General features: G+C 48.0%; 1 protein-coding gene across 4 annotated transcripts; it reads right to left on the bottom strand.

Moving 5' to 3' along the window:
• Positions 1-1,744: 1,744 nt before the first annotated feature.
• Positions 1,745-26,231, bottom strand: MTURN (maturin, neural progenitor differentiation regulator homolog). Of its 4 annotated transcripts, none has more exons than XM_072853881.1 (4): positions 26,019-26,231; positions 20,018-20,140; positions 13,516-13,667; positions 1,745-2,574 (listed from the first exon to the last, which is right to left on the bottom strand). In XM_072853881.1, the coding sequence occupies exons 1-3, from the start codon at positions 26,178-26,180 to the stop codon at positions 13,557-13,559; spliced, it is 396 nt and encodes a 131-aa protein (XP_072709982.1). In that variant the 5' UTR covers positions 26,181-26,231; the 3' UTR covers positions 1,745-2,574; positions 13,516-13,556. The 4 variants fall into 4 exon arrangements, with proteins under 4 accessions (XP_072709982.1, XP_072709980.1, XP_072709979.1 ...); XM_072853879.1 differs by lacking the exon at positions 1,745-2,574 and adding an exon at positions 9,967-10,851; XM_072853878.1 differs by lacking the exon at positions 1,745-2,574 and having other exon boundaries at positions 11,721-13,667.
• Positions 26,232-26,591: the final 360 nt, after the last annotated feature.

Genomic DNA, 26,591 nt, shown 5'->3' with positions numbered 1-26,591 from the left:
TGGAGGTGACAGTAGAGCATGTAACTCTTGAGAGCGTGGTTGTCCATTCAGAAGCATGTGGCCACCACTGCCATGAAACCCACAGGTCCAGCTACAAATGGCCAGCGCCAGCCAACTTCATCTGTGCAGGCTGGCTGCTGGACAGGTGAGTAATGGTTGTGTACTCTGCTGCTACCACATGTTGTAAGACTCCCCGGTCAGCAGCAGTAGTGGTTACTGATGGTTAGGACTGCATGGGAGCACCACAGGGCATTCCTCTTGGCTGCACTCCATACTGTCCCTCAGTGGTCACCTATAGAAACAGCAATTTTTTCATCGTGCTCTAGCAAAAGTCTAACAAGGCAAAATGAGCTCAATGTGGAGACATGGAGGCTGCTTGAAATTTTTCAGGAATTCTCATCTGTTTTCTTTCATGTAAAAAGCTGGGTTGCCAGCATAGCTAAAATGGTCATTGGTGATATCAGCAGTCTTCCCCTTCTCTTTGGAAGCTCTTCTCTGTTATCATAGCTAACAAATCATTTTATGGGATATTCGGATTGCAGATTGACACTATTTAAGTACTGCTGCCGGATAAAAGTGGTGCATGCATTTTGAGAAATGAAGGGTAGGTGATGGGCACTGACTGAAGCTTTTCTCTGCCGAGCAGCAGCTGCAAAGACAAAGGAGAGCAGAGGTTCAGGGACCTGCAAGACCACATGAGCTGCCCATCGGACATGCTGGCTTCAGCATGGCTGAAGTGGCTTAGTGGCTGGAAAGCTGCCCAGCAGAGATGGACCTGGGAGTGTTGGTCAACAGCTGCCTGAATATGAGCCAGCAGTGTGCCCAGGTGGCCAAGAAGGCCAATGGCATCCTGGCTTGTATCAGACATAGTGTGGCCAGCAGGACTAGGGAAGTGATCCTGCCCCTGTACTCGGCACTGGTGAGGCCGCACCTCGAATACTGTGTTCAGTTTTGGGCCCCTCACTACAAGAGAGACATTGAGGTGCTGGAGCGTGTGCAGAGAAGGGCAACGAAGCTGGTGAAGGGTCTGGAGCACAAGGCTTATGAGGAGCGGCTGAGGGAACTGGGGTTGTTTAGCCTGGAGAAAAGGAGGCTGAGGGGAGACCTTATCGCTCTCTGCAACTGCCTGAAAGGAGGCTGTAGAGAGGTGGGGGTCGGTCTCTTCTCCCAAGAAACAGGCGATAGGATGAGAGGAAATGGCCTCAAGTTGCACCAGGGGAGGTTTAGACTGGATATTAGGAAATTTTACTTTACTGAAAGGGTGGTCAAGCACTGGAACGGGCTGCCCAGGGAAGTGGTTGAGTCACCATCCCTGGAGGTATTTAAAAGATGTGTAGATGTGGTGCTTAGGGACATGGTTTAGTGGTGGTCTTGGTAGTGTTAGGTTTACGGTTGGACTCGATGATCTTAAAGGTCTTTTCCAACCTATACGATTCTGTGATTCTGTGTGATTCAGTGGTAGTAGTCAGAAACATGTTATTCATGTCTTCCATGTAATTTGCTTGCGTGTCTAAATGTCTGATAAAACAGCATGTGTCAGGCCACTGCAGGTGACTGAATGGCAGCATTTGCTCACTTTGCTTTGGTTGTATTAACTCTCAGCATCGTCACCCCATTAATTGTCAGGCTTTGGCCTGGGTGAGCACAGGGACCTGCAGGCCTGGGCAGGTCCCTTGTCGATGGGCACGGCTTACCATACATTGTACAAACAACCCTGCCGCAGGGCCAGTGGGAGGAAAGAAACTTTATTAGGAAGGAAAACATGATTTTTATTGTTCTGAAAGAGCAGTTGGCGGTGAAAGCGCCAACAGTGTGACAACACGTACAAGTTTGTGAACCACGCAAACGGATGTGGTGACAAGCTGTGCCAAGGGTACGGGGGACTTCAGCCACAGAGCTGCAGAAGTGCCTCACACAGCAGCAAGCAGCCCTTTCTGTCTGGTGTGCTGGCTGGCTGGGTGCGGAGCACTGTGGCAGCAGGCTGGTGCTTAGTCACAAGGATTTTGGGTCCTGCAAAAACTCTTTTTGCGAAGGCAGAAGAAGCTGAGTGACAGGGGAGGGGGCCACGGGTGGGCTGCAGCTCCTGGAGCCCACGATGGCTGGTGCAGGACCAGGCACAGAGCACCTCGCTGGGGGATGGTGAGGAGGAAGAAGAGGTGCAGTGATTGCTGTTCAGAGGCACTTGCTACAGCTGTGTTTGCCTGCATGTTTTTCCACCAGATGCTGCTACATCTCCACGTCCATTTCTGTTGCCTGCTCTGGACAAGCCAGGCTGCACTCAGCTGTCACAAGGCCTTCTCCAGTCCCATCGCAGATGAAACTGATCTCCTTCTCCACCAGTCCCTTGCTGTGATGCCTTCTTCCTGGTCTCAGTCCTCTTGTTTCTCCTCTTTACAGTTCCCTTTCCTTGTCTCAGGTATGCCACCAGCTCCTGAAGTGCAGTCCAGTTTGTGGTGGGGTCTGTGACCTCCCAGATGCCTCCTCCTGGGCTCTTTCCCTTTGCCTCTAGCTGCAGCCTGCTGGCCTGAGGTCGATGCTGCTGTTCCTCCGGGGCTGACTGTGCCAGCATCCCCCCTGTGAAGCAAGAGAAGTAACAAGCTGCTGTTCATTGCTTGGTTTCCACAGTAACAAAGATGGCTTTTTTTTTTCCCCCTCCAAAAACACTTCCCCATCCCAGTTTTGAGAAGCTATCTCCACCACTTCTTACGCATTTCTCAAGACCCCGGAGATGGTAAGTCTATCCTTAGTTTCCCTCTTGAGCTCTTTTGTGTGCTGATGCATGAAAGCAGGTTCCCGGGGCCGGTGGTGTGTGCCTTTGCTGATTTGCGGCTGCGCTGCAATCTATCTTTTACAAAGGACGCTGCGTGGTGCCAGTTATCTAATTAACTGCTCATGTGTGCTTGGGAGGATTCAGGGAGCGCTGATGAAGCCCAGTTAGCGATGACATTACCGGTTCTGCAGGTAGTGCCCTCCCTCCCTTTTTTGGATGATGCGACAAAGAAACTGCACATTGACAAAGCCTAAAGGAATTTAGCAAGAGCCTTGCTGCAGTGGTTCCCAGAAAGGTGCCTCCTGCTATCCCGCAGAGCTGGAAAAACACGCAGCCATGCACTGGGACTTGGGGGAAGGAAGTCCTGCCACACAGTTTGAGGGGCTTCAGCAAGCATGTCATCATCCCACTTTACATCTCCAGCTCACAGCTTGTTGCATCCATAAAGCTGTCTTGCCCTCAAGCTCAGACATTTCACGGAGGTGAGAAAGGGTCCACAGGTCTGTGCCTCATAATTTAGGCTTTGCATAAATAATGTTGTTGCGGTCTGCTACACAGACTTCAGAAGGCTGAAGAAGGCTCAGAACCAGAGCTGGACTCATTAAGGTTAAGGCATATGCTTTCTGTAGCCAGCAGCACATGGAGGAGAGACGTGACGGGCATCATGGTTGGCCACCCTAGGCACTGTGCAGCCTGGAAGTCCATCAATAGCTGGGTGACCCACCAGCAGTCTTTGTCATGAGATGTAAGCAGGTCACAAACTCATATGCTCGGCTCCCACAGCTCTGCGCTGCCACTCCCCATTGCTGCTACATGACTCACAGGCAGTTCAAAACCTTCCCTGATAAAGGTTTTGCAGAAACAAAAAGAAATACAGCAAACAAGAAGTAATAGAATAATGATAATAAAAAATCTTCAAGAAGATCCAATATAAAAATTTCCTAACTTCCATTAACCAAAATGTGTGATGGGATAAAAGCTGGCACTGTTTTTCTGTGTGAATCGCTGTGTTTCCAGTACAACATGTCCTCCTGAACAAAGCCTGCAAGTCTCAGTTCTCATCAAATGCCTTTGCTGAAGCTGAGCGTATGGTCCTTAAGGATGCAGAGAAAAATGGAGAGCCGTGCTTGGAGAGTGGCCAGCTAAACAACAGGCAAAAAGGCAGCCACAGTCCTGGGCACACTGAGTAGGAGAAAAACTGGGGAGAAAGAAGCATATTTTGCCAACTGCACTCCCAGTTATTTAGCTTGCAGCTGCAGCTGGGGAGAGGGCGAGCAGTATGGAGGGTGAATGCAAGCTCACATCCACTCAAGGTAACTAATTTTCTTATTACTGAGAAATGTAATGCATGTGCTGAGAGTGCCCTGCAGGCAAATGCAGCACTGGTTTCGGGTCTCCTGGCTGGGGCTGCTTGCCGCAAGGCCGAGTGTTTCCAGGGGCTGGCAGCAGTAACTAGGGTCTTGGTTTGGGGTCTGGCCCAACTCCTGGATTGCTGGCACATGCAGGGTAGGACTCACCACTCGTCGTCTCCTCAGCGCCCTTTAGTCTACGTCTGTGCCGGTGCCTTGTGCCAAAAACTCTTGTGCCTCTCCTGGAACTGTGGAAAGCTGACTGGACATGGAGTAGCTATCTGCAAGCAGCTTGTCAGCCTCAAGTCATCTGAATGTGGCACAGCTTGGCTCCCTTACATGGCCACTCCAACCCCAGAAGCTGAGAAGGCCCAGGGAAAACGAGCTCCACCTCCAGTCTTGGGCAGGGGTGACAGGTAAAATGAGTACCTGTGCAAGGTAGGTTGGGATTGCAAGGACTTGGGCATGCAGAGAGTGGCTGCAGTGGCTGCAGCGTGGCTGAGGCCAGCGCGGCATCGGGAAGGCAGCTCAGGGCTGGGAGCAGACCAGTGCGACCAGCAGCTACGCCACTGCAACATGGGAGCATGGATGCATGCACACAAAGTATGGCTGCAGTGGAGCTTACTCTGACGTGACATTGCTCCTGATGCACTGCAGTCCAGCCGTGGTCCCAGGAGGGATGGGTACCACCAGGGCCAAGAGGTATAGGCACCAGCTCCCACTGCCCTACGCAGCTTCAACAATGCCGGCATGCATCTTCAGGCTGCTTCTGCCCCATCCTCCCCATGGTCTTTCTCCATGGCAAGCTCTCAGCCCATCCAACTCCAAAGCAGGGCTTTTTGTCCCATGCGCTGATTCCTTTTTTCCCAGCCTCACACCTTCCCCAGCAACAGCTGAAGTTGCAAGAGAGCAAAAGCAGGGTCTTGCAGGACAGCAGCGAAATAGCTTTTATCATCCCTGCCACGCTACCATCGGCTCGAGTTGCTTCAAAATTTAGGCTCTGCTGACCTCTAGGGGACTGCTACAAACCCAAAGACATAAAGGCTTCAAAGCTCATGGCATGCTACAGCCCTTCACACATTCTTAAGGAGCCCTGTGGTGGGTATAACATAGCTGACACCCACTTCTGGGCCCTTTAGGACTATTACAGGCTGTAAATAAAAACCTGGCTCCAGCACTGCCTCTTCCATCGCACCATTATAGCAGCAATACCTTAAGAAAAGTGTACAAGCAAGGTAAGGTTGTTGTGGAGAGATATTACCTGCTATCAGACTGCCCCATATAGTTGCTGCTTTTATTTCAGCATGGAGAAGCACTTTGGAGCTTGAGAGCTTGTGGCTTTCACCCCCTTCTGTATCAGTTTGTCTAATAAAAGGTATAAAAACCTTGCCTTGGTGTCACAGCTACAGCACTATTCAGTGAAAAGCATGAATGCATACATGTAGGCATTGGAAATAAAGTTAAATGTGCTTTTTTATGGCATTTCATCACTCACTAAACAACTGGTGGAAGCAAGAACCTTGTCACAGAGAAGCAGGAACATGAAGATTTGTAGAAAGAAAGCGTAAAATCTGATGTGCTCCTTAAAACAGCACATGGAGCTGCTGAGGTGGGTAACTCTGCGTTTCCCAGATGACTCTGCTTGAGGACAGCTGTGGTGGGTGAAAAAGCTTTAGGCAGGAGCCTACAGAGACAACACAAACTGCACACCTCTAATGGATCTGTTCTCCTTGATACAAATCCAAGACCTATCATGGCCCTGAAATATCCTGATTTCTTGACTTGGGGAAGGCGTGAGGTAACTCTGGAGAGCTGGAGTGTGGACAGACCCGGACTGGGGCAAAAGCTATGCACACAGCAGTGCCCTCAGCTGCAGCCACCACCTTGTGCGGGAGCTCCCCACCAGGCCAGCTTGTTGTCCCTGGGCTGAGGTCCATATTAGCAGAGAGCTGCTATCCAAACTGTTTAAGTTCACTTGACCTCCTGATGCAGGAAGAAGTCCATCCAGCAGACCTAAGTGGGCAGTGGGCTCCAAGTAGCTGAACACGTGCTGGGACCATCACCTCTTCCACAAGACAGCTGTATCTGTAGCCAGAGCCTAATTGTCACAGTGGCTTCCACCACACGCAAAGGTCTCTCAAGAGGTTGTTTGGCTTGTGTTGCCAGGACCATGAACCAACATGAGGGAGTCAATCCTGGCAGGCATTCCACCAGCCACAGGAATGGCTTTATAGACAACACTGAGGGCTCTGGCCACACCACAAGGCACAGAACTGGCATGCTCCTACTCAGCACTCATGCCCTGGGAAGTGCCAAAAATACAAGGCAAGTGCTAAGTTAAAGCACTTGCTCTTCTACGGGCTGGAAGATGTTCTTCAACCCACAGACAGAGGCTCATGACAAAAGGTAACGAGTGACAGCACTCCTTCAACTACATCAGGGTGAGAAGATGTCAAAGTGGCAATCAAAAGTGCAGTGTTTAAGGAAAAGAGCCAAATGAGTTGAACAGAACCACCAATTTTAATTTCAGCATCGTTACATGTCTCTTAATTAGAACAGACACCTCCCTAATCTGTGTAAAACAGAAGAGGACCCGGCAGGTCCGAAATACTGGCTCATCCACAAATAGTACTACCAATTCCCACCTTCGGACAGCAAACCCACTGCCTCAGATTGCGCTGAACCAAACCACCCAGCAATTCTGGGTCCTGTCCTGCAAAGCAGGGATTACTCTGCAGTGCCCAAAGCTCAGATGAAATAAATTTCTCCTCCTTACACCTGCAAACACTGTGTTTATCCCACCACACACCGACAGTGCCCAGGAAATGCAAGCCTCTCATTCCCTTTGCCGCACACGTTGTAGCTACACTTCAGCCCCTCAAAATCCCCGTTTAGTTGATTTTGCTCACAGCGAAAAGACTCCATCAGTCATCAAGAGTTTGGTAAGCTCTTTAATGGCAAGCTCATGGTGTAACGACACTGCTGGATTTGATGCGTCAGTGGTGGGAGAGGAAGGAGGATCAGAAGAAAGGCAGGGCTCCACTGAAGGCTTACACATTTTAAAGTGTTGAGCAAAAGGGCAACATCTTTTGACGACCCATTTCACAGCTTTGTAGTCCCAAAGACAGAGAGATCTTCCAGCCAGAAAAATGGTGGAAAGCACACCAAAGACAGCCTTTGCATGGCGTGGCGCAACATGATTTCTGCTTGACATGTTGAGGTCTGACTGGTCCCTGCATTAGTAAAGGAAAACTTGACAACAAAAAAAAAATCGCATTGACTGAAATCCAGAGCTGGCATTTCCACCACCGTCCCTGAAGATGAAAGCAGACATCCTTTACATGCAGTGTTACCGCAGATCTTTGCCTACATGAGCAACAGCATGTCAGTACAGAAAGGGAATTTCAAAGTTCAATGTATTTTACATGAAACCAGTGAGCTTTACTGTAGTCAGCAATAACTAGTTCAAAGAAGTTTTTTCTGCAGACAAATGAATGCCCTTTTTGTTAATCTCTATATTTGTTTATGACCAAGCTCATACTGACAGTGCAGTGCTACGTGGCTCTGTAGAAACCGGGGTTTGCAATAATGCAGATGTGCCTTTAGGGATTGTCTTTCTTTAAAAAAAAAAAATCAGCAATGAGAAAAAAGTCAAACATAGAGTGTGTAAATGATGATTTGGCTCACTGAATGGGTGATTGTGGGTAAGTGAAGAGGTTTTCTTCATACACCTGCCACAGACATCAGATACCAACAATGCAACTAAGTAAGTCTCAGCAGAAGTCCGATAAAAACCTGAGGTGACAGGGTCTGCCCTCAGAGTCTTTCCTATCAGAGGTAAGGACCAAATTTAAGGAATCTCTTTATTTTAGTATCTGCCTTGGAAGTGATGTCCCCGAGCCTTCAGGTGTGTGGTGACCCTGCAGGGACCACCCCAAGCCCAGCCTGGTACAGGGTCTATGAGCCGCTGCCCTGAGTCACTCCTGCCTGGCTGCCCTGTGAAGGCTTCCCAGCTGCAGCTGGCTGCAGAGACAGGCTGCCAGGGAGGAGGGGAGGTCCTGCCAGAATTAAACAGATAAAACAAAGCATTTCCCTTTGCTCAGCAATTTACAGAAAGGGGCATCCAGCTAGAGCCCCTGAAGGCATCCTTCCCAATTTCCCATGTCCTGTGGCCAGACTGAAACCAGCCAGCGCTGAGAAAGAGACCTGCAGTCTGGGCCAGGCTCCCCAGCGACCGGCAGCCAGAGGGGTCTAATTTTCTGGATGCCCAGCCTGGAAAGCCTCAATGGGTCATGATTTTCAGAGACTGGATTATTTAGCTAGGCATCGCTCCCTGTGAAAAGATCTTGGGTTTGGCACCTAAAAATGACTGCTCTCTTCCGCATAACCCCTGTCCGGCATGGACCAGTCATGGGTCCTCAAGGGATAACACATCTCCCAGGCCACCTCATCCCCCTGTGAGAAGGTGCTGCCTGTGCAGAAAGGACAGCGCGGCTCAGTAACACACATGGCGCTGAACTGCGGCTCTCACTGATGCACCTGGCTGCAAGCTGTGGGAGATAAGAGGTGTTTCTCTCCCCCTTCCTCCGCTTCTCCTCTTCTGGGAGTGGGAGTTTCTGAGAAGAAGAGAGTGGTAAGGATGGACATGAGGGAAGGATGGACACGGGGTAAGGATGGAGGAAGTGGTAACCTTGCCTCCTGCCACAGCTAAAGTGTGGCTAAAGCTGACTGTGAGTAAAACAGCCATGGACTTCAGCCCTGGGTCCCACTGAAAGATCAGGAAACATGTTGAAAGAAGCTGGAAATCTGTCCTGTATGGCAGCTTTCCAAAGCAACGTCCATAATGTTATTGCAATCACTTTTACTGTCACAGTCTCATGTCCCCCCTTGCAGAGGGGGAAAGGGCAGTTACCTACTAAGCAATGTTGTAGCAGAAACTCCTCCCTGCTGCTCCCAGACACCATCTCACACAGCTCACCTTACACGGGACACAGTGCCAAGACGCAGCAGCTAGCATGCAGGTCACTGATGCAGGAAAACTAACTCTGGCTATTCCCATCAAAAGTGGCATTCTTATAAGCATGCGACTTTCAAATGCACAGCAATATGCACAGAGCAAAACTGCCTGGAAAACAGCTCAGAGCAGGGCAGGAGGTGGAGCTGAAGTCTGGTAGGGTTCAGGTCATCATGCTCAGGGGTGTGCTATTCCCCACATTTCTGCGAGGAAACAGCCTGCCAATTTTTTCCTCTCATGAGCAAGTCCTTTTAAGAGATGTTACTGTGCACCTAATAAAGCAGCTTCCTGCTCCCTGACTGCTGCTCCTACCTACTCACACAATATCATAAATAATAATGTTGGAGAAGAGAGGAGGAGAAGGCTTTTTAGTTTGCCTTTTCTCCATTCCTTCCTCTCTCAACCATCTCAATGCATTCATCAGGCAGGACACTAACGGAAAAACACGACCGAGCTCAAGGCCCCAGTAATGTCCAGAGCAGCTTTTTTATAAACCGCGTAGGTTCAATAAGCAGACACCTGGCAGGATGGTTTGGGCTGTCTCAGAAATCCCAGCATCTCTCTGAAAGGGGCCTTTCTCACGCTTGCCCCTGCTACCCAAACCAGTTGTTACATTTCTGAAATCTGCTCTTCCCTCTGGCATCCCATGTATTTCTCCTCCCCCAAGCAGCGCTCTGCTCATTGCATTCATGCAGCTTACATTCAGAAGCGCCAGTTCTGCAAGAGGCTCTGCTCTGGTATATTTATGCTTAGCTAGAGCATGAAATGCCTATGAAAGAAAGGCGAGGGAAAAAGACTCTTCTGTGTCCTTTCACTAATGGTTTGCTTTGAGAACAGGCAATGATGATGCATACCTCTTTTCACCCACAGATCTAAAAGCACTTTATACACTGGTGGGCAAATAATACTAATGGACCCTTTTACAAAAGGCTTAAGGTAGGACTTTCAAAGGGGTTACCCTGCTCCCACTGAATTTCATGGAGGCCGGGATGCATAACTGGAGGCCTGCCTTGAATTCCCAGCCTTTGAGATCCACCCGATGCTCAGGGCAAGGCAATGGCAGAAGTCTGAACCCACACCTTCTCACCGAGTCTCCAGGCTTGCAAGCATTTATGCACGTGTTTGCAAATCTTGCGTCTCAGCCTGGCAAACTAGCCACTGGGTCATGCTACCCCTGGTTAATTACTGAATGGCTACTAACCTCAGTATGTGGCGGCAGTGAGGGAAAAATAAAATACAAATAAAATATAAAAATACTTTGTAATATAACTAAACCAGTTCCACATCTCTTGCATCGTTTGGTAAGTATGGAACAAGTAACACGGTAATACAGAAATGTATTTGGTCAAAGTAAGCAATCAATATTTTTTGATAAAATACATTCTATATTAATGCTCATTCACATTTAATACACATGTAAATTAAATTTTCTATGTATAAAATTCCAGTTTATTCTCAGTGCTGCCTGGTCATGCTTCAGTTCAGCAGCAGGGCTCAACACATCCGGCTCCCAGCAAAGTGAGAGGGGACAAGAGTGCTCAGCTCTCTGCAGGACCAAGCCTCATGCATCCCCTGGAGCGCCCGGTCCTGCAGGTCCTGTTTGAATAAAATCTCGCTGGCTTCAGTGGGAATTTTGCAGGGGTGAGCGCTGCAGAAGAGCCCCCCAGCTGTCCAGCACTTGCGGTCTGGTGTGGAAGTCACCCAAATGGCATATGGCACTCCGGAAAAAAAAGCGAGTTAGTGAATACAGAAAATAATATATCTACATAATTTACAGCGTAATGTTTGCTTGCAACCATATTAATGCTCAACCGCTCATTAACAATTAAATCAATATGCAGGAAAGGTAGCAGAGTGCAATACATATTACAACCTCCTGTATGCAATTACAAGCACTGGATCTTTCAGTCTTTCCTCATTTCATGAATTCCTGCCTCTCCCGCTGCCACCCAGAGCCCAATTCTCCATTGAGCCTTGTAGAGTCAATCCTTCCCAGCACTTAGGCCGGTTCAGATTGCGTCCGCACCTCCGCCACGAGCCCCTAACACCGTGCAAGGGGTGCAAGGTGCCTTCGGCCGCGGGTCCTCAGCTACCACCCATGTCCACCCCTGCACCCTCCCCTCTGTTGTGCTGGCACCCGTCTGTGCAGCCACACGCTGAACCAGATGGTGGGATTGATCCAGCTGGAAAACTGCCTGCCCGTAAAAACGCAGAGGGTTATTTTCCAGCCAGACCAACCCTGCAGCCCAGCTCAGGACGCAGCCGTGCCCGGGGCTTGCGCAGGTGTGCGTGTGGGTGCGTGCATGTGCGTGTCGGTGCCAGCCACCTGCACCTAAGCAAAACGGGTGCAAGGGGCTAGCAAACCTGAGCGGCAGGACTTTGCCTCCAGCTTGTGCTACTGTAAATTATGTCTTGCATTACATTACAGCAGAGGAAAGTCAGCCCCAAAAGATCTACTTGTATGAGCCACAACCAAAGGACTGGATGCTACGAAGAGAAAGGTTCTCCCGAAGCAAGGCTCTGTTTAAGGTTATGGCATCTGTTTTAGCTGGAGAGGAAAGAAAAACTTAGGGACTTAAAGCAGGGATGGAAACCACTGGTCTTACACTTTATTTTAGTAAGCAAAAAGCCTATTGCTGCTGTACAGTGTTATACAATGAACTGCCACGGTTCTCACGTCACTAGTCCATAGAAAATGTGCTGCGACTACCATGTTTATGCCTGCATGCCGAAAGAATGTACAAAGTTGCGTTAAGCTCTGTTTGTCTTCCACATTTTTTTGATACTCTTAAACTCTGACTTTTGAAGTGTTGCAGACACTTCTGTGCATACTTGGGTACCACACACCGTCCCACTTATGGAAGGTCTTTGCCCCAGGTTGGAAAAACCAAGTGCTATGCATCTCTCGAGCCATCGTCAGAAATGTAAACCACCAAGAAAACTTGCTCTTTTAAGTAACCTTGAAAAAAAACTCTTTAAAAAGTCTATTGAAAAGGAGACATCACTAACAACAGGGTTTTCAAAATGGTGCGAGTTGTTTCTAGGAGTTGTCCAAGCATTTTCTCTTCGCTCACTTTTTGTTTTTATAAAGCTAATTCTGTATAAAAGGGCTTTTGAAGCGTGTGACCTTCATTTCATGATTTTTAAAAAATTGGATAAAAGGAGTAAATTTAGAAACATTTTGCTTGATTGTGGAAAACAGCTGTATTACAACAGAATCCCCTTTGCTTCTTATATTTTCAGTACAAAAGGCAAGTAAATAAAGAGACCCTGCATCTTCACAGTCTGGTACTCATCCAAGTCACTTAAATCTACCCAAAATAGGTATAAAATACGAGGGGTCTTCTTCTCCTTTATACCAAGACCCTGCCAAACCCCTCTGGGGAGCAAGTCCCCAGCTAAGTAAAACCTCACTAGTTTTTATATCAGCCAAAGTAGTAGTATTTTAGCTCCCCTCCAATGAGGTGTAAATGCCCGGACTAGCTCAAAGGCCCAGGGAGAGGAACAGGTCCAGCATAATTTTAAGAGCCAGGTGCTGGTTTATACCCTTATGGCTTCAAAGTTAAGTTGCACTTCAATTCACAATGCCACGAGGTTTGAGTAATAATTTAGCAGTGTATTAAAAACAGCAAAGCTTAAAGTTGGTTGTCATGCAGAAGTGGGATACACGATGGCTATTTTTTAAGTCATTTGTACAAAAGCAGCATTTGGCTTTGGATCAAATGGTGTCAGAGTACCAGGGTTGGTTATAAAGTGTACTGCTGATACTAATTACTCCCAGTTATTAATCCAGCACTTGTAAACTCAGGTGTCAGTAAAACGACATTAATATGCCTGACACCAACACTCCCCTGGCTTTCCCACTTCCCATTATTTTTGTTAAGCCTTCATGTGCACTTCTGCAGTACTGACCACTATTAAACTAGTGTTTTTCAGGAGAAATCTCTCCAAGTTTGGTACTTTGTCAAAAACCATAGCTGTTGAACTAAAAAGAAAAGCGCAGGTCGCGTTTGCTCTCTGCGCTGGTTTCCTCGGAAAGGTCACTGGTGAGGACTCGGCACTCTCACCACATGCTTCCTACATTCACGGTACTCTACATTCATGTCAGCGAACGCTACTCTCGAACACAAATCGAAGAGACAAGCCAGCGACAAAACTACTTCTAGACTGATAACGGCAGAATGCTACCAAGACAACTCCATAGAAAACCCACTGAAGCAGGAGCAAAATTCAGGTCACTTCTTAGCAAAGCTCATCACAGATTACTATTATTAATTATTTTTTTTTTTTAAACCATTTTGTAAAACTTGTATCCTGGGAGCCAGATATCCCCATGTGATGCACTAATTCGAACAGGCTAACGTGGGACCACCTGACCCCACCTGGTACCAAAGGCTTCCGAATTTTTTAGCTTCTCAGAAAATCACTGCTGACTGACACCCATCTGTTGATGATCGGCTTCTGGTTCCTCTTCTTCCACATCTGCGTTATATTCTTCAAATGCATCATCATCAACATCTGGAAGCCCAAGTAACTACAAAGAAGAGAAAATACGGTGTAATAGCAAATTACCTGCTCAGGCAGCTTTGCTGCAAATCTCCACACAATACCTAGGTGCCACTTCTTGAAAACTTCAAACCCTGGAATTTTGTATTGCATAACGATCTCGACTCTCTTTCTCTCCTTCCTGTGATAGAGAAAGATTTGAAAATGCATCCTCACACCAAATTAAGTGCTCAGAGACTGGAAGATAAATAAAACCAAAGCAAAGCACTTGCAAAAAGCTTTGTGTTCTTCCCTGAGGTCATATCATGAATTGTTGAATGTTTAGACTTGGCAGTGGTTTAACTTCAGAAAGAACTGTGATAATACTGTAGCAGTAAGTTATCTCAGTTTAAGATTGTGTTCAGCAACCCTATGAAAGCCAATGAAGAAAGCATCCTCCTGCAGAACTGGCCACTATGGAATAGGCAAGGAGTCCCTAAAAACGTAAAGATCCTACCACGTTAAGTGCTTCTCTTTTACCCTTCACTCCATCACACCAGATGAAGCCTTGCATGCTGGGTGAAGCCCTCGCAGTGGAAGTACTGTGTATTCAACTCAAAATTGCCCAAGTCCCTTTAAATATCTGCAAATTAGATTTGGGCTTGTGAAGAATGGCCAGCCCATCTTCCTCGTACAATGGTTGGATGCCTCCACCTGATGGCTCTGAGCACTTGTTCGCTACAGGAAAAGGAGCGAACAGCGATGGTTGAACTTTTCCCCTCTCCTCCAAAAGGTTGCCAAGCCAACAGAAGTCAGGAAGACAGATAAACCAAATAATAGTCAAAATAATGCATCTGTTGTGGAAATCTCATATTAGAACCCTACACTAGCAGCTATTAATATCCACAAAGCAAAATCACACGCCAGGCATTATTGGGAATGCCATGTATTTAGCTCGCCAGGGCTGGAAGAGCAGCACAGACGCATGCAACGCTCTGTTTGGAGAGTGACGCAGCTGTTAGCTCTCAAAAGAGGCAAAACCCAGAAAAATCGGGAGGAGAGTGACACTTGCTAGGTGGTAGCGTGAAAATGAGAAGGCTGTGATGAGGCAGATTTTTAGGGACCTAAACTAATTTAGTCTGTGATCAACATTCAAAATTATTCAGTGGGTACAAAGACAATGCACAGAATTAGCCTCTGGGTCCAATAAAGCTCATATTCCTCACTGCCACTGGGAGAAAAACAGCTTTTTAGTTGCAGGGTTTCTTCGACAGGGAAATGGAAGGAGAATTTGCTGACTAAACCCCCTCCTTCGCATTTTAAAAATAGTTATGGAGAGACCCCAAGCTGAAAATGTTCTTGTTTTCTGAGCAGAACAAAGAGTAAATATTCCTATGCATACATATTTTTCAAATCAAATGCTTAACCGAACATGAAACTATTTGGTTCATTTTCAGGATGCGGGGGTTTTGTTTCGTGTTGAAGCTAAAATTAAAATACTCAGTTTTTAAAATGCAAAAGCAAGGCCTCTAGACTTTCTTATCCACCAGTATTATTTTCGCTAAACTGATTCAGTGTATTGAAATTAATTGTGAGCGTTGCACTGCTCTGTTTATACCACCCGGCAGAAAGAGCTTCAATCACACTTTTTTTGCCCAGCTCTGGTTATAATTCCTCCTTGATTTGCAGGGAAATGAGCCACGTGAGTCTTCATTTCATGGGATACTGTAAGCCTTTCCTGTGCAAAATTAGCATGGAAAACACAACATACACCATGAGAACCACAAAGATGCGCATGATCCCAAAGGATGGGGAGCACGTCCTGCTTTTCACACATCCCCTCTCCCTTCGCCCTCGGGAAACCCAGCTCTCCTCTCCCTGGTGCAGCGTAAATCAAAGAGTGATGCCGCTGACATTAGCGGTTTTACGGAGCGTAGGAAGGATGGGGATGGGATGGGATGGGATGGGATGGGATGGGATGGGATGGGATGGGATGGGATGCGATGGGATGGGATGGGATGCGATGGGATGGGATAGGATGGGATAGGATGTTCCTCCAAGAGAGGTGCAGTTTTGTTCTCTCATGGACACTTTAGGATCTTCCAAGGCACCAAGGACCTCGACCATACAGGTCCTGCTGTATCCAGGGGTTGCATCTTGTTGCTTCCCACAGGACTACGATCCCTCACCACTGTTAACCCCTTACTGCTCCCTGGACTGCAGTGACAAATCAGCCCACACCTTGGCCCCAAGGAGGGAAGATCAGGGTCCAAAGTGCAGGGGTCTCTACAAACATTGGGTCAAAGCAGAAGGAAGGTGTATAAAAGATGAGGACAAAATAAGATTATGAAGTTGGCCTGAGCTGACCCTAGACGGACTCCCACCTTGTCTTCTTTCAAACACACTAGTTTCTGCTTCTAGTCCTTATCTGCTTCATATATTAATGTATCAGCTATGTGGCAGACTTGAAAGGACTTTAATGGAGTGCGAAAACAAGGAAGAAAGAGGTAAAACAGGAAAGGGGTGTAGAAAGAGAGAGCTGATCCATCGGCCAAACAGCCAAGGGCAGCAAAACCACCAGGCGGGGACGTGTGGGGAGAAGGAGGACAGGAGGGTGGTGAGGAGGGAGGGAGGACAACAACCAGCAGCAGCACCGCCTGAACTACATCTAATTATTCCAGCTAGCCAAACTACCCCTCTGGAGGTAAAGGAGAGGTCACTGGGACGAGTATGAATTCAATGAATATGGGGTAAATGGTTTTTACACTGCAGACTCCCCAGTTCAGATGTAGGCTTTTTAGGCTGAAGGTGAGCTCAATGCGGGAGCCCTGGAATTTGCTGCTGAATTTTACGACTCATGTTTTGGTTCTCTGCAAACTCTGCCAGTTGGTGTGATGTCCCTCAGGCATTTTTTATTTGTCTGTCTCTCTTAACTCTTTTGAAGTGTCCTGATTTTATACAAATAACCTAGGAGTTTTTAAGTCACGAAAGTAGAATGACATTGCCTCCTACCAAAAGCTGATGTACAAGCACACTGAAAAATAAGCCAAGTACAAGACCGAGCTTTAGCGGTCCACACGATGCTACACTAGAGATAACGTGGTTCTGTCAAATCCCGGTGTGAAGGGCTTAGTCTCCAGGCAGATGTGCTTACAAGCACCAGCATGGACACCTCCTGCACCAGAGAGACAAGGGCGTTGGAGGAGCTGGGATGCTCTGAGGCAAATAGTGGTATTTGAGCCCAGTGCTACTGATATCACTTCATGTACCTGCATGGTGTCTGGCACTTTTGGATGCCCCCTGAATAAGTGGATAATAAGGCAAATCACAGAGCTTTGTGGAAACTGACCCAGGAAGGCAGTAATGGGCAGAGACAACATGCCCCCCACCACCTTTCAGTAAAGAAACAGCTTGACCTTGTCTACAGCAGGATTTAGATGTGCAGTTTAGCTGTTGCAGGTTAACCAACGCTACTTAAAAGCCTCATCTAAATAAATATCCTGCCCTGGCACTGTGCTTATGCCCATAAAACATAAGGGAGAGATGCCTGAGAGCAGCGAGGGCTGGTGAGCAGCCCCCAGACCACCCTCGTTGCCTCCTGTGCCCAGGGAAGAGCAGCGAGCGGAGGAAAATCTCTGTCTCTCACTGAGGGATGCTAACTGCTGGGCATCCCCACTCTCACCGCCTCCAAAACACAGGGCCCAGCAGCGTGAGCAGCCAGTCCCTTCCCACACCGCAGCCCCAGGTTAAGTCTGTGGAGACACAGCTGGGCTGTTATCATGAATGTGCAGAGCAGGGCTGAGATGAGTTACCTGGTGAAAATCAGACTGGGAGCCTTTGGTTAAGGGAGGGCAGGTGCTCGTGGCATGCATGAGGGCATAGAGAGTTGCAGACACACCACCGGTGTCTCCTCCTAAAGATTTCCCTTCAAAGGACCCTGACAAAGACTTTCAAAACTATCTAGTAATCTTGGATGCCCAGCTGGAAATACCAAATGGAAAAGACTTTCAGAAGGTGCTTACCAAGCGCATGCTAAAATCCTGGCCCCTCCTCAGTGTCTCAGACTGAGTAGCCAGGACCATCAGACACTTCAGAAGAGCCCAGTCTGACCTTCAGCACCAGTTTTTCCTAAACTGCCATTTTTCAAACTGAAATTTGCCAGACTGGTCTCTGACAGCAGACTTGGCTGGGATAGCGGAGAAGAAATGCCCTGCAAATGCACTGTTACCTCCACGCTCACAGCAAGGTGGTTTCATTAGCAAAACGGGTCCAGCAGAGAAAGGATGAGGAACAGTGCAAAGTAACGCCAAGGAAATAATTTCCCCATACTGACAAAAAGTGGTTTTGTTCTGGCAAAGGCCCGAGGGTGTAAAATAACTTTTTCCATACATTTATTGTAATACCCTTCACTTTTTAAAATGTATCCTACCATGCATTTGCTATTTTTAATAATTACAATAAGGGGAAAATGTCAATACATTCCTTATTACACTTGTCTACGCATAACCATACCTTGAATGATAAAACCGTTTTTGTTATGCTGATGCAAATCACTCAATACTAGGTCAAAGGAGAATCTGAGAAACTTAATCTTTGTGGTACCTCCAAGAGAAAATGAAGAGGTACTTCACTACAGTCTGCAAGAGGTCTCTGACAATTGAGGAAACTGTTCTTGAGCAGACAAAAGCATAATAAAATTCAACAGTTAGGAAGCAAAACTAGAAAATCGCAGATTGTAGAAGTTTTTCACAGGAGCGTAACTAATGATGAGAAGAAAAAGTGTGCAGTAGCGTTGTATCCTTTATGTCACCTGAAGACTCTACATCGAGAATGGGTGTCTTTGGAAAAGATATGCTCCAGCTCAACCACAATTTATGTGCTTGGTGGTAGCGATCATAGGGTGAAATGTGATGTATGAACAAAGGGCCCAGACTAAAAGAGCGTAACAGTTCCCCTCGCTTTGAACCTTTTTATTCTGAAGAGTAGCTTAACTTGGTTTGACTGAAGCCAATTTCTCAGCAACTTAAGCTGTGCTGAAATAAATGTGGTTTAAATGAAATAAGTGATCTGTACCAATTTAATTAAGTCTTTTTGAAGTCCTCCTTAGTTAAACCAATGGAAGTTTCTCTTCAAAGACACAGCTTTTCTGAGCGGGAGAAAACAGCTATGAAGATCTAAGAGCCGAATACTGTTCTGGGAAACATATTTATATTTTTCTGTGTTTTCACAATTACAAGCAGCTGTACTGATGGATCAGATTTCCAGCCCTTTCTAAGAAAAGTGTGCATCTGTTCTATTTATTTCCAGTCTCTCAAAGGATTCTTTAAAACGATGCTCTTTTATGTCGACCAGCTGTGGCAGTCCACGGCAAGGCAATGCAAGGGTGTAACACAGGGAGGGCCAGTGTTTTCATATCGGTGTTCCAGGCCCTCCCTTTTGCTCTAAATACTTGGGATACATTTTCAGTTTTCTCCATTAGTCAGGCAGAAAAAGAGAAGGGAAAAATGTCTACATTTTCAGTTGAGTTTAAAAATGTCCATTGGTCAGCTTTCCCATGGACATCACCGGGGCATGGCTCTGGCAATGAACCTCTGCTCTGCTTTGCACCAGCCCCTTACCCGGCCCGAGGCTCTCAAAAGGAGAGGCTGCACAACGGGAGGATTTGACAAAAATGAAGGACAACAGCCAGCCTAAGTCACCTCATCCTGATGCAACCCAGGCTTTGACCAAAACCTTAGTGTTAAACAAGGACAGAGAAAGCTGAGTAGCAGCACAAGAGAAAAATACACACCCCCTCCCCACAAAACCCAGCTTCTGCTCCAACCTCTTCTCAAGCAGTGACCAAACTGGCATTTGCAAATACCAAGTGGCAACCATCCTAACAGCAAAATCTGGACCACTTGGGGGGAAAAAAAGCCAACCCTAAAATAAAACAAACCACTCTGAAGAGAAACCATATTTCCAGCCTCCCAGAGGTTTACTCTCACTACTCGGATCCTTGCAAAACTCCCCAATTCCAGTGCCAGGAAATAACTCTGCCACAAAGTCCCGCGGCGCTGACTCGCATCCCGTTCCTCGGAGTCAGCACTGCATCAGCAGGACGGGAGCCCCTGCGCAGCTGGGGAGCCGGTGCCACCGGCTGCCACACCAGTTGGCCTCCCACCCCGTGTGGGAATCTCATCCTCTCAAACACAGAGATGGAAATAAAAAGGCAGCTGGCTTCCAAGAAACAATTTCCAATTGCCTGATAGTAGCTTACATGCTAACACCCCTGCACCCAGGCAGCTGATTGGAGATGTAAGTCCCTGAAGAAGAAAAAACACCTTGTTCCATCCAGTGCTATCCTACTAAAAGTCACTGGTAACTGTCAATATTTAGAAGTAAAAAAGAGGCACTTACGGGTCTGAAGGATTTGAAGACTTTTTCCAATATTTCATGGAGTGTCTTTTTCCCACAGGAGGAGATGTAATCCTGTGCGAGCTGCAGAAAAGGTAAGCAGTCCTCACTTTCACTCCACACATGCTGAAAGCCAACGGCAACACAAGAAAGAAAAGCCATTAACAGGAATTCACGCCAGCCTTTCCATGTGATTTTATAAGGTGACATGTTGTAAACATCTGCCAAAGTACACTGGGCCTCCTGCAGCTCAGACCCACACTGGGGACAGGCACTGCAGGCTGTTTCAGAAGCCACACTTCTGAGAAGAAACCTTGATTTTATTAGCACAATGCATCAGGAAGCAGGGAAATCGATCTGGAAGAGAAAACACCTTACGACTGCACCAGCAATGAAGGGTACGCATGCCTTGCACACGCGCATTTTACGAGTAAAGGTGTTTTCATTTGACATCAGCCCTGCTCAGACCTGGAAGTCACGTTGGGTTTTCTCTTCTTCTGCATCATCCACTGCAATGAAGCCCTCAGGAAGAGCTAAAGTGTCTCTTTGTCTTCCTGGCGTTAGCACAAGTGTGATGCAACCCTGAAGGTGGAACTTGATATGTAATTCTCTTGACGATGCAGAAGAAAAGATGCAAAATATACCCGCAGGTTAGACACAGAGCCAAGGAGAGACATTTGGGCACTCACAACATCCTGACACTTCATGCCTCCCTCCCTGTTTTGAGGTTTACTCCTCCTAGACCCGCATCTTCTCTTCCCGGGCAGGCACATTTAAACCCATTTGGGATATTCTTCTCGTCTTGCTCTTACTTCAGAGATGCTGGTTCCCCAGCCTGGCTCTGTGAAGCCTCTCCCAAAATTGATGCTTATTGTTGAAACAGAGCTGGTGAGCGACGGTGGAAGCACTCAGGCAAAAATGCTTCTTGCACACAAGGGCAGCATGCAGCACAAGCTAATGCATACTTTTAAAGACCTTCTTTTTGAAGACTTTGTGCATGGGACTGTCTTAGGCAGTCCGCTACACAGAAAAGCGTAATACTGCAACATTGGTTTAAGACTCTTCTACCTCTATTTTTGCACAGCAGCTCTTTTCCCCAAAGTGCCGTGCTGCTTTTTACTGTGCTATAAACAGTAGGTTATGCTTAAACAAGGAAAGAGGAGGGTCTCTCTGAAGCTTAACTAACATTCAGGGAAAGAGTCAGAATGACAGATGTTTCCATCCCTAACATAAGGCTTGCATGTCGCCTTCCCGTTCAGTGGTGAATACCTGCCAGGGATGCAGTTTTACACTTACCAAAAGAAAACACTACTTAACATCACCTAAGGCGCATCTTTAAGATGAAAACTGTAACTGCCTTGCTATGAACCTCACTTGACCTACATTTTCTTTGCTGCTTGTTGCATTTTACAAGCATAAGCATAGCAAAAGGCTTTGTTATGAAAAGAGTCCTGCCTTACTGAGTAGGTTCTGCTCTTTCCATATAACCAGAGTCATCTCTTAACCAGTCTGGCAATAAAAATAAGTTCTTTACAGTCTTGCCAACTCTCAAAGGCACATACCACAAGTCTCATGATACTTCATGCCATCTTAGAGTCATAGGCCTTGTAGTCCTATAAATATACAACCAAATCTCAGCTTCTGTTTACAAAAAAAAAAATGTCTGCACTTTGTGATTTCTATGGCCTAAAAAGGCAGAAGGTACATAAAGTGAACTCAAATGAACCTTCTTTAAAATATCAAAGGAACACTTTCAAATCACAACATTTTAAGAACAGCCTCAAGATTTTGGAGGTCTGGCCCATGATTTCTTAATACTTGGGGTTAGCAATAACTGTTTGGTTACTTCTAATCTTTGCATCAAACTTAAGAGCTGGATGTTGCAGCTTGGCAATTCATGGCTTGTGCTAAACCTGTTGTAATTGTTTATATGTATAAAATGATTATGACTGCTAACATCCTGATTCTTGTTTAAATTGTGGCTTCTTTTGACTACCAGAGCTATACACAGGAGCTTCCATATAAATGAAAATCAGGCCCTGCCCTTTTATAAATAACAGCTAGTTCGTTCCCCAAGGAAAGTTAACCTCATGTTGTCCTATCATGTTTTTACAGTCTCTTTTCGAGCTGCACCATGTTTTAGACTCCAGTGTGAATTTGTCAGCAGTACCACAGAATAAGATGATCTAACACAAGGGGAAAACCTACGCGAGTAACTTGATCATTGAGCCTTTGAGGAGACTTTTTTGCATAGCATTGTAAGGCAATAAGCAAGTAAGGCTTCCAACAATTTCCACGTCTGCAGAAGATTTAAAACTTTGGCTGTAGCAACAAACACACTATGAAAGGTCTCGCGTGCCATTAGTGCATGCCTCTCATTCAGAAATGGCTTGATTTTATCTTCCCCCCAAGAAAAATCCTTAACTGTAATAAAGACTAGGGTTATAACACTATATATTCAGCTGCATCTACAGCTCTCTGTCCACGTTCAGCTCTGCACCGAGGCAGTGCAGGAACTGAGTCTCACCACTGACTCACGCATCTCCAGAGGAACCTGCAAAAGGAATTTTGGCCTCTCAAAATAAAAACAAACTTAATCTGAGGATTCAGCTCTTGCTTAGAAAGTTAGAGCAGTCAGTGAGGCTGCACATACGGAGATGCTTTTCCCGGAAAAACCCTGACGCCTGAGAACCTCTTTGCAGTGGGAGAAGCAGGCTGCTGGCAAACCGGTGGACCACAGTGCTCGGCCATGGCTGCGCAATTCAAAAAACATTAACCTCATCATCTGAGTATGTGTTTCCTAAGCTTGCCCAGTTTTGCTCACGGTTGCTTTGTGTCACTACAAAAGCACACAGCCACTCGTTTCCACCTCAGCTGACCTAGGATCATGGTTGAATTACTTAGTTCAGCGTCTACGCACAGCACATAGCTGAGGCAATTCATAGGGTTGCATCTGGAGGGGTTTGCTTTTCCTCATGCCTTTAGATGATTCAGTGTTGCTGGATGACAGAGTCACTTCCTGGACCACCTTCTTCTAACCAGCCCACCTGTTGAGCCTGGCAGCAAAACTTTTTCTTTGTGGGGATAATTCGACTTGCAGAAAATATTCAGACTCACTGACTCTGTTCTAAAATATTTTACAGGAAATCTTGCATCCAGGTGGCATCATATTTTTATTTGCTTTATCGGTTACTTTGAATACCAGCAATAACACAGTGACAAAACAAATGACAGACTATAAGGAATAGCATCACAACCCTCACCCTCATTGGTTTATGGCTATACAAGTCCAATTAATTTTTTGAGAACACCACGAGCCTCAGGAGCTAAATTATACATAGTTTAGCTATCTAAAATGCTGATTCAGAGGGTTTTAGTGTCCAGGTGGTACTGAAAATGCCAATAGGCATCTAGATGGGTATTCTGCATCCCTAGCATGTTAAAAACCTAGCCCAAAGATACCTTTACAGGAAATTAAAATTATATGATTGTTGTGATCTGGAATCTCAGATTTTGTAGAAATTCAGAGTTATTCTCCCCGAGATTGCATCTTGGCAACCTTTCCACGTTTTTATCCTCCTCCCTTTTAAGTTCATCATGCTCATCATTTCCTCCTTACAAGTGGGTTATCATGGACTTCTCTGGCACCTCCTACATAGCTTTTTAAGTCACATTATTATGAAATGAAGATGTAAAGAAACGGAACAAGAATACCAGGCACCAGATGCTTATTAAATGTGAGGCTCCTTTATGAGAGTCACAGGGTGCAAAAAGGCTGTAAAGCGCGCCACTGTGAATTCTGTTTATATTTACTCACTTTCACACTCCGTTGTGTTACTGGAGCCATGCAACAAGGCTCAAGTGCAAATGAGACTCAGTCCCCTGGCTTGTATTAAGTCTCCTTAAAATAAACTTTAGCCTGTAATTGCACATAGAAAGGAAACTTATCTTCTGGAACATAAAAAAAGAAAATTACTGCAAAAAACAACATAGCCAAGCTGGGAGCAGAAATGAAGTCCCACAGTGCACTAGGGGCAGAAAACACGATGCTGGTGAATCAGCTCATTAGTGGTTCTTAATCGCATTAAAGAGACACCCTCAACAGGAAAAGACTTAAGAATGACACCTATCTGCCTGTCTTAAAAGTAGTATTGCTACAAAAAGTGCCTCAAGTAATAATGCCAAAAAAAGACAGAAGAAAACACTGCTTCTAGTTTTCCACTGTCTACATTCTGCATTTGACAGGAGTTGGCCCTTCTGGCAGCTCTGGGTGGGGAGTCCTTCCCACAGCAACCCTGGAATGAAAATATTTGCCAAAAAAAAAAGGGGAAAATGTGGTTGCAAACCCACAAAAATTGGCCAGTGTTGGAAGCACGGGAATAGGGTCTGAAACCGCTTAAGATTTTTTTTAAAGTTGACTAGATTTTGTTTTGAAAGAGTTCGCTCAATTATTGAGCAGCATATAAAGAAACAATACACATCTAAGAAAAATAATGACCTTTCTTTGCAATTTCTGAAATCGTTAGCACCCAATCACAGCTTTAGCCTCGTCCTGCATTGGATTCATACATATCCCTGCTTAAGAGTCCAGCAGGCATGGCCCTTTCTGGGCACAGGCATCTCTAGAAGGGAACGAGCGCCCGAGTTTAACAGGCTTATAGGTGCTGGGAAGATGGGTGTGCAAGGCTAGTCACACCGTGGACCGGGAGAATCCACACCCAGAGATGCTCCACTGCCACGGTTGGGACTGCAGCTGAAGGTCTCATGTACCCCGGGACAGATGCATAACTAAACTCCAGATAACTTCTTTCATAATTCAGCGTGACCATCTGCCCGACACAATAAATAAATGTCCTGCTCGCTGAGATTTGTGGTCTGGGAGAAGTCACTTCACTGCTCTTTGTTTCCATGAACCCATCTGTCAAATGGGTTCCTACTGCACTTACCTGTTGGAAAGGGAATTAATGAACATTTTGTCAAGTGGATCAAAGGATGAAACTCGCTCCTAGGGAAGGACCTACAACATTCCTGCAATAATGGTCTGTGCTAGGAGCTATTTTTTAAAAAATAAAATAAAATCCTTTCATTGCAGTGAACTGGAGCTTTGCAGGTTACAAACCCCGTGGCGAGCTGCCGCTTTTCGGTAACTCTTCTTGCACTTCTGCTCCCCACCGGGAGGGCTGGGGGGGAGGGGAACACCCCCCCCACCCCCCCCACCCCCATCCCAAAGCCACGGGTTGTTTTGCCGGTGCCATTTCTGCACAAACTTGCCGCTGAACTCCGCGAGGGGCGGGGAGGGGACGCGGCGGCGACAGGCCGGCACCTGCCCGGGTGCCCCAGCCCCGGCGGGGCCGGGGGAGCGGCGGGGGGGGGCGCGGCCCTCCTGTCATCCTGACTCCATTTTATTCCTGCCCATTCTCCATTTGCCGTGACAGCCCTGCCAGTCCGCCCGTCCCTGCACCGTGCCCCGGCCCCGGCCCCCCGGGAGGACGGAAGGGGCCGCGGGGGGAGCAGCAGCTGCAGCCCCCGCGGGGCGCAGGAGGAGCGGGGGGGGCTCGCACCCCTCCTCCTCCCCCCCCCCCCCCCGGAGCCCGCAGCCTCCCCGGGCCGGGGTGATGGGGAAGGCGGGGGGGTCCCTGCCCGCAGCCCTGCCCGCGGGGCCGCCCCCCACCGGCAGCAGACTCCATTTTGCAGATTGTGGTGCGCGCTGGGGAGGATCCCCCCGGTCCCCCGCCCTGTCCCCGCCACCCCCGGTCCACACGCCGGGCACCCCCGCAGCCCCCGGCACCACCGCCCTCCCTCCCCGCACCCCTCCGGGGCACGGCCCCGTCCTCCGCCCCCCCGGCGCTCCCCCTCGGGTGCTCCCCCAAGCACCGGGGACCCGCGCGGAGGGAGAGGGGGGATGTCCCACAGCGGCGCAGGGGCTGCCCGCCCGTGCATGCACACGCACGGATACCCACGCACGCCCGCGCCCGCCCCCCCGCTCCCCTCCCGGGGCACTCACGAAATTGTCGCCGCAGGCGGCCTCCGGGCAGAGCACGTAGAAGGAGACGCCGGGCTCGGCGTAGAAGTCCATGCGCCGCTCCGTCTCCTCGGCGGCGATGAGCTGGAAGGGCGTGCGGGCGCACCACCGCTCCGCCGCCTCCGCCAGCGCCTCGAAAGCCATCGCCGCCGCCGCCGCCGCGATCCGCGCCCGCCCGCGCACCCCGCGCGCGCCGCCCCGCGCCCGCCCCGCGCGCCGCCCCCCGCCGCGCGCACCGCCCCACGCCTCGCGCCGGGCTGCCGGCTCCGGCCCCGCCGGGGGTGCAGCCGGGGAGGGGAGGGGAGGGGGGGGGGGCCGGGGCTCGGCCGGCCGCCGCCCGGGCGGGCGTTTGCCGCGGACGATTGACTTGACGCCTTCTGGCGACCGGGGGAGAGAAGCCCACCCGCGCACCCCGCGGGGGCCGGCAGGGCCGCGCCGCGCGGCGCTTTGCTTCTCGCCGCTCTCTTCCCAGAACCGGTCCCGAATTTTGGCGTTGACTAAAGAGAAAGTCCGCCTGGCAACACCCTCGGAGGCTAAACAAATCGGCACCCTTTG

Source organism: Ciconia boyciana, chromosome 2 (genome assembly GCF_034638445.1).
Source record: "Ciconia boyciana chromosome 2, ASM3463844v1, whole genome shotgun sequence".
Classification (NCBI taxonomy): domain Eukaryota; kingdom Metazoa; phylum Chordata; class Aves; order Ciconiiformes; family Ciconiidae; genus Ciconia; species Ciconia boyciana.
Note: the sequence above shows the minus strand (reverse complement) of the source record. Positions and strands in the feature narration are given on the sequence as shown.